At 36.1% G+C, this 14539-nt stretch overlaps 1 protein-coding gene across 2 annotated transcripts; it reads right to left on the bottom strand.

Annotated features, from left to right (window-relative positions):
- Window positions 1-3373: 3373 nt before the first annotated feature.
- On the bottom strand, window positions 3374-11259 carry LOC135099706 (ubiquitin thioesterase OTU1-like). Of its 2 annotated transcripts, none has more exons than XM_064002161.1 (7): window positions 11123-11259; window positions 9835-9991; window positions 8445-8554; window positions 7712-7937; window positions 6941-7175; window positions 6424-6511; window positions 3374-5576 (listed from the first exon to the last, which is right to left on the bottom strand). In XM_064002161.1, exons 2-7 carry the CDS (start codon window positions 9977-9979, stop codon window positions 5358-5360), a joined length of 1023 nt encoding a protein of 340 aa, XP_063858231.1. In that variant the 5' UTR covers window positions 9980-9991; window positions 11123-11259; the 3' UTR covers window positions 3374-5357. The 2 variants fall into 2 exon arrangements, with proteins under 2 accessions (XP_063858231.1, XP_063858220.1); XM_064002150.1 differs by having other exon boundaries at window positions 11032-11172.
- Between the last annotated feature and the right edge of the window lie 3280 nt (window positions 11260-14539).

Genomic DNA, 14539 nt, shown 5'->3' with positions numbered 1-14539 from the left:
CATCTCTCATGTTTCCATCAGAAAGTGCAGTGTATGCTAAACAAAATAGCTAAGTGTGGACACAACACCAATAATGGCACTGTGAGGACTGACAGTGATGATTGGTAGTGTACTGCAGGGCTCAAGTCACACACACATAAAAGATAACCATTATTACTACTATCATCGAAAAAAAAAAAAAAAAATGGAAGGCTGTCAACACAACAGACCTGTCATTAGTTTAAGTCTTAAATAGGTTTTCACTGTATTCATAAATATGTATACATTAAATATTCTGGGTAATTCTCTAAGTCAGAGGTGAGTTAGGAGGAGCATCACATGTGAATTTCCTAAAAAAAATTATTGAAAACATCAAAATATTTAGAAAAATCTTTTAAAAACTACTAGTACACTTTAGCTGCCAAGTGAGTAAAAAAAAATAAACAAATGAATAAGCAAAACTGAAACCATCAGCAGGGAACTCAACTTATTTTTTTTCCATAAGATATTCATAATAAAAATGTAATATTCACTGGAATTTCCATCAGATAGTGAGACTTCACCCCAAAGAATGCTCACTAGCTAGTTACTCAATAGCCTGGAGATGCAGGAATACAGGAAGCAGGGGGATGCTGCTGTTCATCACTCATCCTTCCACCACGCCTACTCTCTTTGGACCCTGTACTCCCACCTGATTTAGCTACTACACACAATGTAGAAACACCACCATGCTCAGGATGATGAGGTGCAAAGCTGAGCAGAAAGAAATTATGTTTTAAGTTCAAAGTCATAATATGCTATGCCATGAATGTGGAGCAGCTGAGCTGAGTAAGGTGATCTAGAATCTGCTACAAACACCATTCACACCATTTCCTACATCCACTGACACCATCTCACAGAACTTGCTACACAAATGCCTGAAAGAGTTCTTTCAAAACCCTTTCATGCCCAGTTACAGAGCATGGCCTCCAGGATTACAACACTGAACCAAAACTTTTGCAATGAAGCAAATTTAGTGATTATTTTGAACAAATATGAAATATGTGCAATGACCAGAAAGACCTAAGACACAAAAGAACACACTAAGTTTCAGCTCACAGTGTGAGGTGAAGTCTCAAGGGCTTCCAGCTTCACAGCAAATCTTGTGACCACGAGGGAGGTGGTGCCTTATGACAGCCTGACAGCTTTGCCTATAGCAATAATACCTTGCAATAATGGGGACCAAGTACCAGCTATACTCTAGGAAGCCAAGTGAATGCTACATAACATTTCAAGATTAATCTTAAGAGATCACAGATGTGGGAGCAAAACAGTCAGGCAACTGCTCAGATGTACAATGTCCTTTATGCATATCTTTTTTTATCTCAGTATCTCAAAACATTATTATTGTTTCAATTTTCTTAAAACTAACATTTTATCTATTTAGATAAGAAATATATATCACTAAAAGGAGGAATAAAGATCTATATTTTTATCATTCAACTTTTTCCAATTGTAGCTGAAAACATAAATTACAAAAGTAAAAAGCACAGCATATTTTAATTCCTCCTGTTTAAGAAGAATACTATTCTAAATTTTAAAGAAATAAATTATTTAAATATTCTAAAAGGTGTAAATTATATATCTTCATCAGTACAAGTCGCTGGGAAAAAAAGTTTTCATCAATTATGTATCAAGGATATAGATGTGGAATGAGCAAAGATTAATTCAACATATGCATAAATATTACATAAATTAGACCATGACAGCACACTGACAAATAAGTAATGGTGTGATGACCTCCTTAATGCAGTCAATCTGGATTTAATAAAGAATCCACAGGACTGACAAAAAAACTCCCACAGAGGAAAGAGTCTACTAAATCATAAGAGAATTTTCTTTTCATTTTATGATTATCATGCTAAAGTATTTTCTATCATAAAATTACATAAAAAAAGGGGTAGATACATTTATTATAATTCTCAAATATGCTAAACTGAGTAACTTCTTTTGGAAAAATTATCACCAGTGCTCATTTTATCACCAGGAAGAAATATCTCCCTATTTATCAGAAGACAAAACTGGCCCCATAATTAATCATGAAATAGTTATAGAGTAAAGTTAAGCATTTCACACATCCTTAATGGCCAAAGAGAAGTGAAAACATACCTCAAGCAAAATAAGGTATATGTCTTAAAAAAAAAAAGCTATGTGCTTCCACAATATGACTGATATGACTGATGCTGACTGGAATTGCAGACAGTGGTCATAGAAACAGGTAAACTTGAGCTGCAGAACCAAGTCTGGCCTGAGATCTTTACAAAAGGCATTAAAAGTTTCAGCATCAACACATTCCAGCCTCAACAGCTATGATAACTTTTTTTCAAATTAAGATTAATTTACTGTCTAACTAAACACTAGTACCTAACCACCCAGAGATGGCAGACCAATAGACAAAAAAAAAAAAAAAAAAAAAAAAAAAAACAATGAGATTTCTAATATAGAAAATGAAAAAATTAAATAAATTTGACAAACAGGTTTTACCTTAAAAGCCAGCAGAAGCTAATTCAAAACAATTTTGGAAAAAAAAAGAAATATATATATATATATATATATATATATATATATATATATATATATATATATATATATATATATATATATATATATATATATATATATATATATATATATATATATAACAGTTTCAATTCCACACACCTTTTCTTTCATCCACTTCCACTTGTGTATGTACTACCAGCTTACTCTCTGCTTTTTCTTTTTATAAGTCTGAGACTTGAGGGAGCAAGCTGCTTCAATGGCCATAAATACTATCAAAAAGTGTGGTTAGCTCTCAGAGCAAGACCAGTATCAAACATCCATTTTCACTCAAGAAATAATATGAAGAGAAAACCTAAAACAAAAAATGCACTCTAGAAAGAATGAAAAAAGATTGCAAGTGGAACATTTCATAAAAAAAAAAAAAAAAGCTTCCCTGAACAGCAAAACCAAATGACAAACAGCTTCCACAGAAGGTAAAATTATGCTTCTGAAGACTTCTTACTGTGATCATTGAGTTAAAATAGCTATCCATTTCACACAACACTAATGCAGCACCAGCTTTAGCCACAATCTCTGCAGTACAGTCTACTCCTAGTCAAAGCACCAGCACAGTTTTTACCATGATGTGAGAGCAGAGCATAGGCAAAAGAGGCCAAATAATATGTGTACTGGATGTTTCACAAGCTGCAATCAGCATCAGATACACAAAAAAACTGATCCATGTAAACTTTGAAGGTGTCCTGTGAAATTATAATGCTGGTGAGAGAGAGAGAGAGAGAGAGAGAGAGAGAGAGAGAGAGAGAGAGAGAGAGAGAGAGAGAGAGAGAGAGAGAGAGAGAGAGAGAGAGAGAGAGAGAGAGAGAGAGAGAGAGAGAGAGAGAGAGAGAGAGAGAGAGAGAGAGAGAGAGAGAGAGAGAGAGAGAGAGAGTCACTGAATTTTTAGCTTCTGCATTCATGGAGTGCCCCACTATAGAGTTTCTGATAAGTAGAAAAACTGACCACCTGTTTCATTACAAGACTTGGTTCTGCCACTTCCAGGACACCAAAAAGAGAATTCTTTCAGTAAGCCATTGAGTGAGAGAGAACAACTGCCAGCACTGTCCAACATGTGCAACCTTGAGAGCAAAATATTAATTCCTAAATCCTGAGGCACTTAAAAGGGCCAGAAGAGAAGAGAGGTTATGATCTCTGAGTCACTGGCCATGGGGAATAAAAAACAAAGGGGAGGATAGTGTGACTACCATGTTGATGCATGTGCATGCATTATTCATAAAGTTAAAGGAACATGGAAGTGAGTACCATCAGTATTGAGCTAGCTATGTCCAGGAAAGCCTGTACACAGTCCACTAGGAAATAAGAGTGTTAAAATTATATTTAGAGATCATAATATGAGCAGCCTGCAACTTATGAATGCCTAGAACACTACAGAGGAGAAAGTCTACAGCTACTGTATCCTTATCCCTTTAAAACCTGAACAAATTTGAAATGAAACTTTTTAAAGTATCATTGCTAAAATTTTAAGGATTGCAAAAGCTTCCACGCCATATACATATAGATCAGACAAGAAAAATATACCCTTTAGACTTTGTCTATAGATCAGCTCAATTATGCAAGTTGAATATCATGCACCCAAATGGTTGGCATCAGAGCTGGGCATTACTAATGAATTTGAACTTCCGCTATCACAAATCCACTAACTTATTCCATAACTTTTGTAATGACAATTCCACAAATTTTGAGATTTAGTTTAAATCAGAACTGCAAATAGCTACACAATATTTGCAGCTTTCCACCACAAAGCTTGACACCACAAATGCAAACTACAAACAAAAATTCTATTATCAATAGCTCTCAAATCTCTTTTCACTCTATTTGCAATGTAATGCTGTAGCTAGACATTCAAAGTTTCAATTTTTGTTTTTTAAAGACCTAGAGTATAAAGAAAACTATATTTTCATGACCAGCATTGACCATACATATGCTAATGCTACTTCAAGTATGGACGATTTGTAATCATTACAGGTGAAGTCAGTAGTGATTGGTAGGCAACTTGCCTTAAAACAGAACTGCTGGATAGTCACCTGCCTTACCTAGAAGCATGACTGGCAAGATGCCTCTTACTTGACTTGACAAAATTTGTACTTCAAGTAGATGTTTACACAGGGCAAGTAACTTGTAGCAAGTTACTTGCACACTTGACTTGAATCTCTACTTGCCTCGTGTAAACTAGCCTTTAGCAAGGATAGGCACACTGATAGGACTGGCTCCTCCATATGTTTGCAGAGGTCAGCAGAAGTAATACCACAAATGCTAATCCACAAATTAGTGACCTTCTTGTTCTAAACAAAAATCTGCAAATGAAATGGAACTTCCACTATCGCAGATTTGTGGACTAATTAGCGGAAGTGCCCAGCACTGGTTGGCATCCATACGGTTTCACATTTTATTTCTCATGAGCATCAATATTCAATAAATTTTTTAAATTCAAATCCACAAGTACGAGTACTATGACCTTATTGCCATTCCTTTGTTCTTCATATTTCATCATATGAAAATTCAACACAGAAAACCACAAAACTTCATTCTAGTTTAACTGTTCACTGTGCATTTCTGAAATAGTGATTTATTCTAAATGTATTAGATATTACTCTTCAGGATTAGTCTTCATAGGAAACAATGCAACCAAAGTGATTATTTCAAATGTTAAAACCAAATGCAGAGGTGGCTCTCTTAAAAATATTTACATGAAAGACACTTAAAAATATTACACATAAAATGGCATGAAAAATGTTTTATAAATAAGTTCGGCATACAAATAAACTAAAGCTACATTAACATCAATTACGATGAATCTCCTCAAACTTGCTATGACCTGTCTTTTTGGCATGTGCCAGTGCCTCATCCTCCCCTGTAATAGTGACGCCACACTCCTTACACTCAAGGCGGAAGGTGTTGGTGTCAGTGTACTGGCCACTGTGCTTGGCCTCCATGGCCACCTCTTTGGCTTGGTGCAACACTGAGTCATCTGTTGTGGGGAAGATATAAATGTTGTTCCCCTGGAAAAAACAAATGTAGGATAAACAATTAATGTGACATGTGGAATCAATTTTATATGATTTTTACCTTAAAATTACATGAGGCAAGGAAATTATGCAATTCAAAGAATATAATGTCATCCTGCATTCATTAAGATTACCACTATTATGAATGGTACAAGACTACATCTGGCAGAAGATGGAGATCTGTGCAGGGCCGAACATCTCGGTATAGGGAGTCGTATGTTCCATCTAGTATCAGGATATTGAATGGGAATCAACAGTTGTAAAAAAAGGCAGCACTCAGGGACATCAGCAATACTTTTAATGTTTTTAATATTTTAATGTGTTCTATTTTTGATAGTTTATGATTGAGAATTTAATAGATGTAACTGATAGTTTTAAGAATTTTTATACTTCTATATTTCTCTTTTATACTTTGGCAAGCACAAGACAAATTCTCTGTAAGAGCAATAAAGTATTATTATTATTATTATTATTATTTATGTAATGGATTCCATATCTCTTTGATTAAAAGCCTGACTTAATACCACTGGTAGACAGATAAGATCGTACAGCCCTGCTAGGGTAACAAGAGTACTACACTTTTCCAGCATTAAAGTTAAAAATCAAACCCTGTTGGTTTCATTTCTAGTATTCATCACTGATACTCTCCAGAGCATCAGCCATACAAACCCAAACCCCATTGTGGTGGGTCACAGTAAGCAGCTTAGGCTCATGGGCCAAGGTGAGACCAGATCTGCCAACCTCAGTGTGTGAGGCCAGTGCACCACCACTTTTACAATGTCTGATGATAGTAATGAAGATGATGATGATGATGGTGATGTAAAAAACACATTTCCCTTACCTCAAAAGTCTCCATATATACAGGATCATAATGGACACCATCATAGAGGACAATCATTCTGTGGTCATACTTCTTGTCTTCACCAAATCTATGTATATAAGAAACACTTGGGTAATATTAGGATAGCTAACCACAATTATTATTAAATCTTTACCTGCCAGTTATATAAATAAACAAATAAATATTAATGGTAAAAAAAACATGATTTCCAAAAAACTGGAATACTGAAAACAGTTACCAACAGTTATCACAGCTGCTGATGTAAATTTTTAGTATTATCTTTATAATACTATATTTGGGTAATTTCTTTGTTTTCCCTGTTTAATTCATACAAACATTTCAAATGAAATATTGCAGATAATTTCTTTGAAAGTTTACATAACATTTCCTAAGTTCAAAACAATGGTGATACATTCTGCAAAAGCCCATTATTAAAAACATGTAGACCATATATTTACATACTAAGATATGTGTGTAGTACATACATGAACACAAAAAATTTTGACATAATTCTTACCTGTTTAAGATGCCAGTTTTTAAATCTAAGGCAACAATTTCTATTTCGTAATACTGGCTGAAAATTGATAGTTCAATGGCTCCTCCCCAGGAAGTATCTTTTAAAATCCATTCACAGTAATTGCTATTGGAACGTTCTAAAACTGCCTCATTGTACAGGTCTGGCTTGCTCCTGATTACATTGGCTACTAGCTCCCGCATCTCTTGTAGTCTATTTGAATCTATTGATTCACCTCCTGTGAAGAACAAGAACAATTCTTATCTCTCATGAAGTAAGAATGAAAGTAACAATGAAATAAAAACAAACTTGAAAGACTGATAGGGAAAAAAAAGAATATGGAATGTGTACTTTAAACATGCTCATGTATCATACTCTGCATTGAAAATTTTCATCAAAATACATAAAACCAAAGCAAAAGTATGCTATATTACATCATAGTAACTAAGATACTACTTCTGACTTGACAAACTTGACAGATTACAAAACAAAGGTTTCAGTTATGTGAATGGCAAATGAATAAAAAAAAAAAAAAAAAAAAGTAATTTTCACCACACCTATTTAATTGTGTTCCATGGCCATATTCTAATTTAGTCACCTGCTTCTTATGCAGACAATCAAAGTTAACTACATAAAGGGAATGATGGTAGTTGACTAAGTAATAAAATGTGGAAGCAGCAAAATACTTAAATAAATAATTATGATGATGATGTCTTTTGTCAACTTTTGATTTAGCATATTTGTCATGTCACTGTTATATGCATATGTACTTACCATTAATGAGATAATATACACTTGCAAATAGACAAGAATTATCTGAGGGAACAACTTTTTTCAGCAGCATCCCAGTAGGACACTTGAAGGGAAGCCCAGCATCAACATTGGCGTTTTCTGGCTTAGCTTTCAGTGGAAGTGATGCATCACGATTGACATTCAAGTTTGAAATGTTTGCATTTTTCATATGGGAACTTGGTGGTAGTGACTCCTGCACCATACAGGTCTGGAAACAAACACAGCAAGAAAAAAATAAAATAAATAAATAAATAAATAAATAAAAATACATATATGTACAGCATATGTATACGTACATAAATTCTGTCAGTAATTTTTCCACTTTCTGAATACCCAGCAAGTCTAATGATTATTGTTTAACAAAATGAGCAGAAATAATGCTACCTGCAAGTACAACACAGCTAACTAACAGATCCTTAATAATGTGCCTTCCCTATCAAATCTTCTGTGCCTCTGCTATGTAATGATGGATCATGTCTAATTTCTTGTTCCTTGAATTTCTTATTCTCACCACCACAGTAAAAGTTGCACCACCCCCTTACACATCTTCCAGATATCTGCTCTCAGTTTAGATATTTGTGTTTCAAGGCTATACAGTACATTGAAATTATTGTTAACTTTAAGTATGCTTAATTTTGGTGTCCATGTGACCATTAGTTTATATTTAATGTTGAGGCCTAAAGTCTAACAATGGGATAACAAAACCAATACTTGCCACATTGGTTGAGGGGTCTGCCTCCTCCACAATGAGGAGCTCTCCACCTTGGATACCTAAGCTGCTCAGAGTGCTCTCAGGACTTCCTCGGATAACCTTTGGAGGGTATCCTGAAATGGAACCCATGCTGAAATAGCTCTCCATGCAAGTTAGGAAAAAGATATACCATAATGAAAAGATCTGCTAAAGCAGTATAAACAGAAACAAATTATACGAGTCAATAAGATTACATACAAATACAATATCCATAAACAAAGACATTACAGATTGACTAACTACAGTGCAACCTCAGTTATCGAACACCTCCCTTTCCGAACAAATCAGTTTAAAAAAAAAATTTTGAACTCATAGTTGCTTCAGCTGCCATACCAAAATTCGGTTCTCAAAGTTACTTGATTTCAAATACTGAGCAAAAGCTGCCATTTATTACTAATTTATAGTTTCTATAAATATTTCCTTCATTTTTATATATTTGGATGAGTCACAGTGGGTAAGACTGTAATCCAATCTTTAAAATTAGATAAATGTTATCTCATTGAAGAGTCTCAATGTAAACAAATATGGTTCAGCTGGATCAGGAGTAATCCAGAGCCACCTGTGGCTCTCTCAATGACCCACAACACCATCATTACTGCACAACTGCATTTTTCAAGTAGATTTTCCCAGCGACAAGATGTCTAAGTGTTATGATCACCTTAATTTTGTGGGTGAGTGGGTTGCTCCTCTCTGTGTCACTCTGTAAGGCTTCCCTCACGAAATTGGTGACAAAAAGAATACCTGTATGGTCTAAAACAATATCTTCTGATGAGTTCTGTGTCACTATGTTTATTCAATACATCCTTTCTAAATAAATAATTTATGAGCTGGAGATGTTGTGGAATAGCCATCTTGGCAATGAAAGCAGCTGTCTTACGTTGCTATGACAGGGTGGATAAGTGTCCGGAAACAGATTAATCAATTTTACATTGATTCCTGAGGAAAATAGTCTGTTTATGAACATTCCAGATTTCAAACAGCATTCAGGAACAAATTAAGTTCAAGAACCGATTAAAAGCTGAAAGCAGAAGTGATGGATAAAAAAAACTGGCCTTTAATATATACTAATGGAAATAAATGACATAAGCAAGAGAAAATGAACAGAGAAAGAGAAAGGAGTTTTGGGTTAAAAGATTAATGGATGAAAGAATAAGGAAGGAGTGCAACTGAAGAGAAGCTGGAGTGCCAAATGATGGAGTGGAGGATGTAAAGCAATGCTGAAGAGGCTTAATATAAAAACTGATGGAGATGAAAATGATAACACAGTAGAAAAGAATGTGAATACATGGTGGATAGATGAGGTTAGAAAAGCTGGGAGGGAAAAAAGAAATATACTTGAGACAAAAAAAATTACCTGTCAAGATCTTCTGTCTGATGGGAAGAATCAGTGTTATGACTTGCACTGCTAAGAGCAGGTCCTTCAGGGTGCTGTCCCCACAAAGACACTCTGTCAAAGGGTATTGCTTCCCATCTCTGGTTTTGACTCTCAGGCGGAGCATTGCAGCAATATTCTTTATAGAGAAAAAATATGGGGTAAATTTTTTCAGATCAACTGGTCCAATCTGCTCTAATGTAAATAACAGGACATGGTAGAATAAAGGACACCAACTCTCACTTCTGGAAGAGGTCTCAAAAGATGCCCAGCTCTGCTTATTTCAGTTCACAAACTATTTCATCTCTAAATCTATCTTACAGTATTCTAACTTGTTCCAATCTAAGTCCATTCATATTACATCCACATTATATCAACATTACATAAAAACCAGTTACGAATAGTAGCACTGCAACAAAGTGTGAATCCTTATTTAATATTATCCCAAAAGACTGCTATATAAAAATCACAGAGACAATTTACATATGAGTGTTTTATACATTAATAAACAAATCACTGAGTCCAAGAAAGTATCAAATAGCTACACACGGCACCAACTCACTGTTAGTCAAGACAAAAGCAACACAAAGGTATCACTCACTGCAGATGTAACAACCTTATAATTGTCTAAATAGCATGATCAGCACAAAGTCTTGTATAAAGCTTCCACTTTCCTTTCTCTTATGTACGTGTGAGTATGGAATCAGCCATCTACATAACAGTTAGGAGTGATACACATGACATTCTGTTAGGGAGATCAAGGAATTTTCTAGATTAAGCTAAGCCGAGGTGAGATTAAACACAGTAAACTTAGATTAAGGTAATTATAAAAATTAATATTAGACCTACAATCAGACCTAATCAGGAAATTCACATCAACTTGGAAACTACCTGTAGCTATGCTGAGTAAGGTTGGGATAGGTCAGGAGAGATGCAAGTTGCTAGGGTGAGACGAAGTTAAGTTTAAGAGGTGAAAATCAGGCGCACAATTTTGCTTCCTTAGAAATACGATATGCGCTTAGAAAATAACATGAGAGAGTACACTGGAGATGCCTGGAGGGACTGCAAATTTAGTACAAAGCCCATAGCGTCCCTGCATCCTTTTAGTAATCAAAGCTTCCTGTACACACACTCACATACACAAACGCCTGGCAACACAAAACAAATTAAGCAAGTCACCTGGGACATGAGTACTTTAGGCGGCACGTACAGGAGAGCTTAACACAAAAACAACCACACTGAGAGGGAGAAAGCTAGCCAGTACACTCACAAGGGATAGGACTACTGTGTAGACGACGCTCTCCTCTCACTCTCGCTCTCTCACTCTCGACTCTCAGCTGATTGATGAACAGCTGATAACTCCGTGATACAAAGCAGTTCAAATTTTGGCCCAGTAAGCCGAGAAACGTAGAAAGGAAAAAATATATATATATACAATTTTGATCAAGATATGACCTAACTGATTGTGGATCGTGTGTTTCGTCTATTCGTATTTTGTTAAAGCTGTGTAAGGACATAAAGCTCGACATGAACTTCCTTCCCCACCAAACAATAGTAGTAATAGACTAGTATTCATATTTATGACATTATACTGTATCTTCTTTTCTTTAGTACTGTTGGACAGAGTATTCAAGTGAAACACGATATATAGAATCTAAGGGTCTGTTGGGGTTTAATATTTACATGCACTCAATTGCCATTAGGGAGCTTTAAAAGAAGACTAGATAAATCCATGGTGTACGATGACAGGTGGAAATAGATTGGTATGTTTAATATTCACATACACTCATTTGTAAACTACATGAAGATGATGATTTGAATGATAATCTTCGGATACTCATTAGGGTCACATTCAAAGGCTACATACAATATTATTAACTAAGTTCCCATGAGTTTATTTCTCAAATGATAATGCAGAATCTTCACTAAACCATCAGCAGAATCATGGGAACGCTTTTGAAAACCAGAATGGCTTCCATTGCAAACTAGCAAATAAAACAGATGGCACAAAACTGTCAGGAAATATGGTGGTATCCTTATCAACTGAAATAAAACTTATGATGAATCGAGTATACTGTTATCACAAAGGTCGAAGTCATGTGAGAATGTAAAGCTTAACATGTACCGGAGTGTGATTATCAAACTACTGAAGTAAGAAGTTTGCCAGGTAATACAAGTTACTGGGACTATCGAGTTTCCTGAGTATCATCACCCTCTGCACCATCAGTAGTCCCCAATATTATTGCATCACTGACATAATCTCCAGCATGCACCATACGGTACTAGTAGTCACCAGATCAGTCCCAAGAAAAGAGGACCTCGCTGACTGATAGACTTATTGAGTGACTAATTTGGAACCATTAGATATAATAAACTCCGTGGTGCAGCGTACTTAAGTCTGGCCACAACTATTGGTTTGAATCCGAGCTGGGCCAGTCACCGCATAGCTCATCCAGTTAATTCTTCCCTCGGTTTATTCGGTGAGTATGAACTATGGAACCTTGATGCTGGTGGTCCGGGGTATGAGATATCACCTACCACACACACACACACACACACACACACACACACAAAAAAAAAAAAAAAAAAATAGATGAGCGCTGTGGTAACGCGCAGCTTTGCTTTTCACCACAATTATTTTTAAAGGCCAAAGAGATGAATTGCCGGGACCTCAAGAGTGCTTCTTTTTTAATTATGTATAAATCTAGAACCGTAAAAACCCGAGTCACTTAAACTAGAGCCCTTTGAAAATAGTCGAAGTGTGGACAGAAGTGTTTCAGAATATGGTCCTAAAGCGTATGCCCCCTAAACTTACTCAAACTATACACATTACGGGCAAATGTAGACATAATACAGGGTAACACAATAAGGTCCCGACAATTGCTTTCAGTGCTATCTTGCTGGTACCAGTACAATCAGATCTAAACTTAAAAGTTATTTACACTCGAATATAAAAAAACCGACTTTTAGCATATAAGTGACTTGAGTTAGAAAATATAACAATTGTTAATAAGAATAAGAGAGAAAAAATGGTTGACCACACACACAAAAAAAAAAAAAATAACGAATAGAGAAACTGAAATACGAATGAATGCATAATCATTAAAATAGACACTAGAAATAACATGGAGGTACAAAAACACCAAAGATAACAAAAATACAGCAAAATAGAGAGATAGAGAGAAAAGAAAAACAGAAAATACCTAGAAAACAAATAAAAATAATCAGCTCAGCCTAAGTTTATTATATAAAGTAGCTTACCTGACAAAAGTTTTCAGCCATGTGACTGCAGTTATGTTAAACTTTCTACAATCAATGAAGTCACAAATACTAACACCTCAAAGTCAGTGGAAATGACCTGATAGCATATATGCTTTGTAGTAACAGCTGAAGACATGAAGCACAATGAGTATTGTAATGTTTATATGTGCTCTGGTTCAGTGTTGATACCATACACTCATGCCAGCTAATCTATTAGAGTATTTCCAGTTCAAATACAGCATTATTAGGGGCAATTATACTCTGGCACATACAAGTCTGAAAACATAAGAATTCTTGCCATACTCTTTAGAAGACTGTACCTCTTAATCTAGTAAGCTCTGGCACGTTCACTGCTTCTTGGCTTCAAGTATCTAAAAACTCAGACAACTTCATCTGGAAAAATATTTTCCACAACAAATGACCATCAACATGCTACTTATCACATAGTAAGAGTGTAGTGGCTGCCACTAGCCGAGCAGATCAATCCTTTAAGTTAGTACATGTCTATATACATCACCAAAGGACGATCTGAAAGGCCTGTCAGGGAGGGGCAGGCGATAAGGCGAAGGACATGCCGCTGTGAAGAATGAGAAGCACCTGCAGGAGGCGTAGACATAAAAAAAAAAAAAAATGGTGGTAAAACCAGCCGGAGGTGCAGCAGCGAGGGATGCATGAAGATATTTACTACAGGACAGCTAAGAGGCAGGAACACCCACGGAGTAGGGATGGTGCCACAGGAGTGCAGGTACATCCATGAAAGATGCGAAAGACGTAATAGGAGTGCAAGGCCGCGGGAGAGAGTATTGCATGAATAACAGACACGCTATAGAAAGGTGCGAGAGGTGACAGGAGGAAGTATCTAACGGAAGGAAGTGGCGAGCAGAGACATACTAGAGACATGGCAGAAAGAAGAATATGGTGTGGAAGCTTAGGGCACCACTGTTACCATCTAGCATCATAATCCCCCCCCTTGTATCGCCTGGTACAAACTTTACCTTCCTCTGCTGTCTAGTAGTGCGGGGTTACATGGATAGTGTACATCAGTCCGGTATAATAGCTTTCATATGTCCTGCTTCTCTGGCTGTTGTGTTGTGTGCAGAAGTGACGACGAAACATGTACCTTATTTTGTTCCTTATTTGCAGGTTACAAATGTAGTTTATTAGGCTACAGACAACTAACAACTGATCCTTAACTCCCGACTAATTCTAACTCCTGATTCTGACTGACTGTGTAATTTACCTGGCAGGACCCGCTGATGGGTGGAGGAGAGATGTGGAGTAACACTTAGCCAATAATAAAAGAAGAACGAATTACTACTATACGTGGAATGATCTCGGTGGCCATCAAAAGAAGAAGAGAGGAGCGGAGATTAGCATGGAAGAAGAAAGATAAGGAGCAGAAAGGAGTGAAGGATTATCGCTCGTG

This window comes from Scylla paramamosain, chromosome 1, assembly GCF_035594125.1.
Source record: "Scylla paramamosain isolate STU-SP2022 chromosome 1, ASM3559412v1, whole genome shotgun sequence".
Taxonomy (NCBI): Eukaryota; Metazoa; Arthropoda; class Malacostraca; order Decapoda; family Portunidae; genus Scylla; species Scylla paramamosain.
The sequence above is the reverse complement of the archived record's forward strand: the minus strand, read 5'-3'. Positions and strand labels throughout refer to the sequence as shown.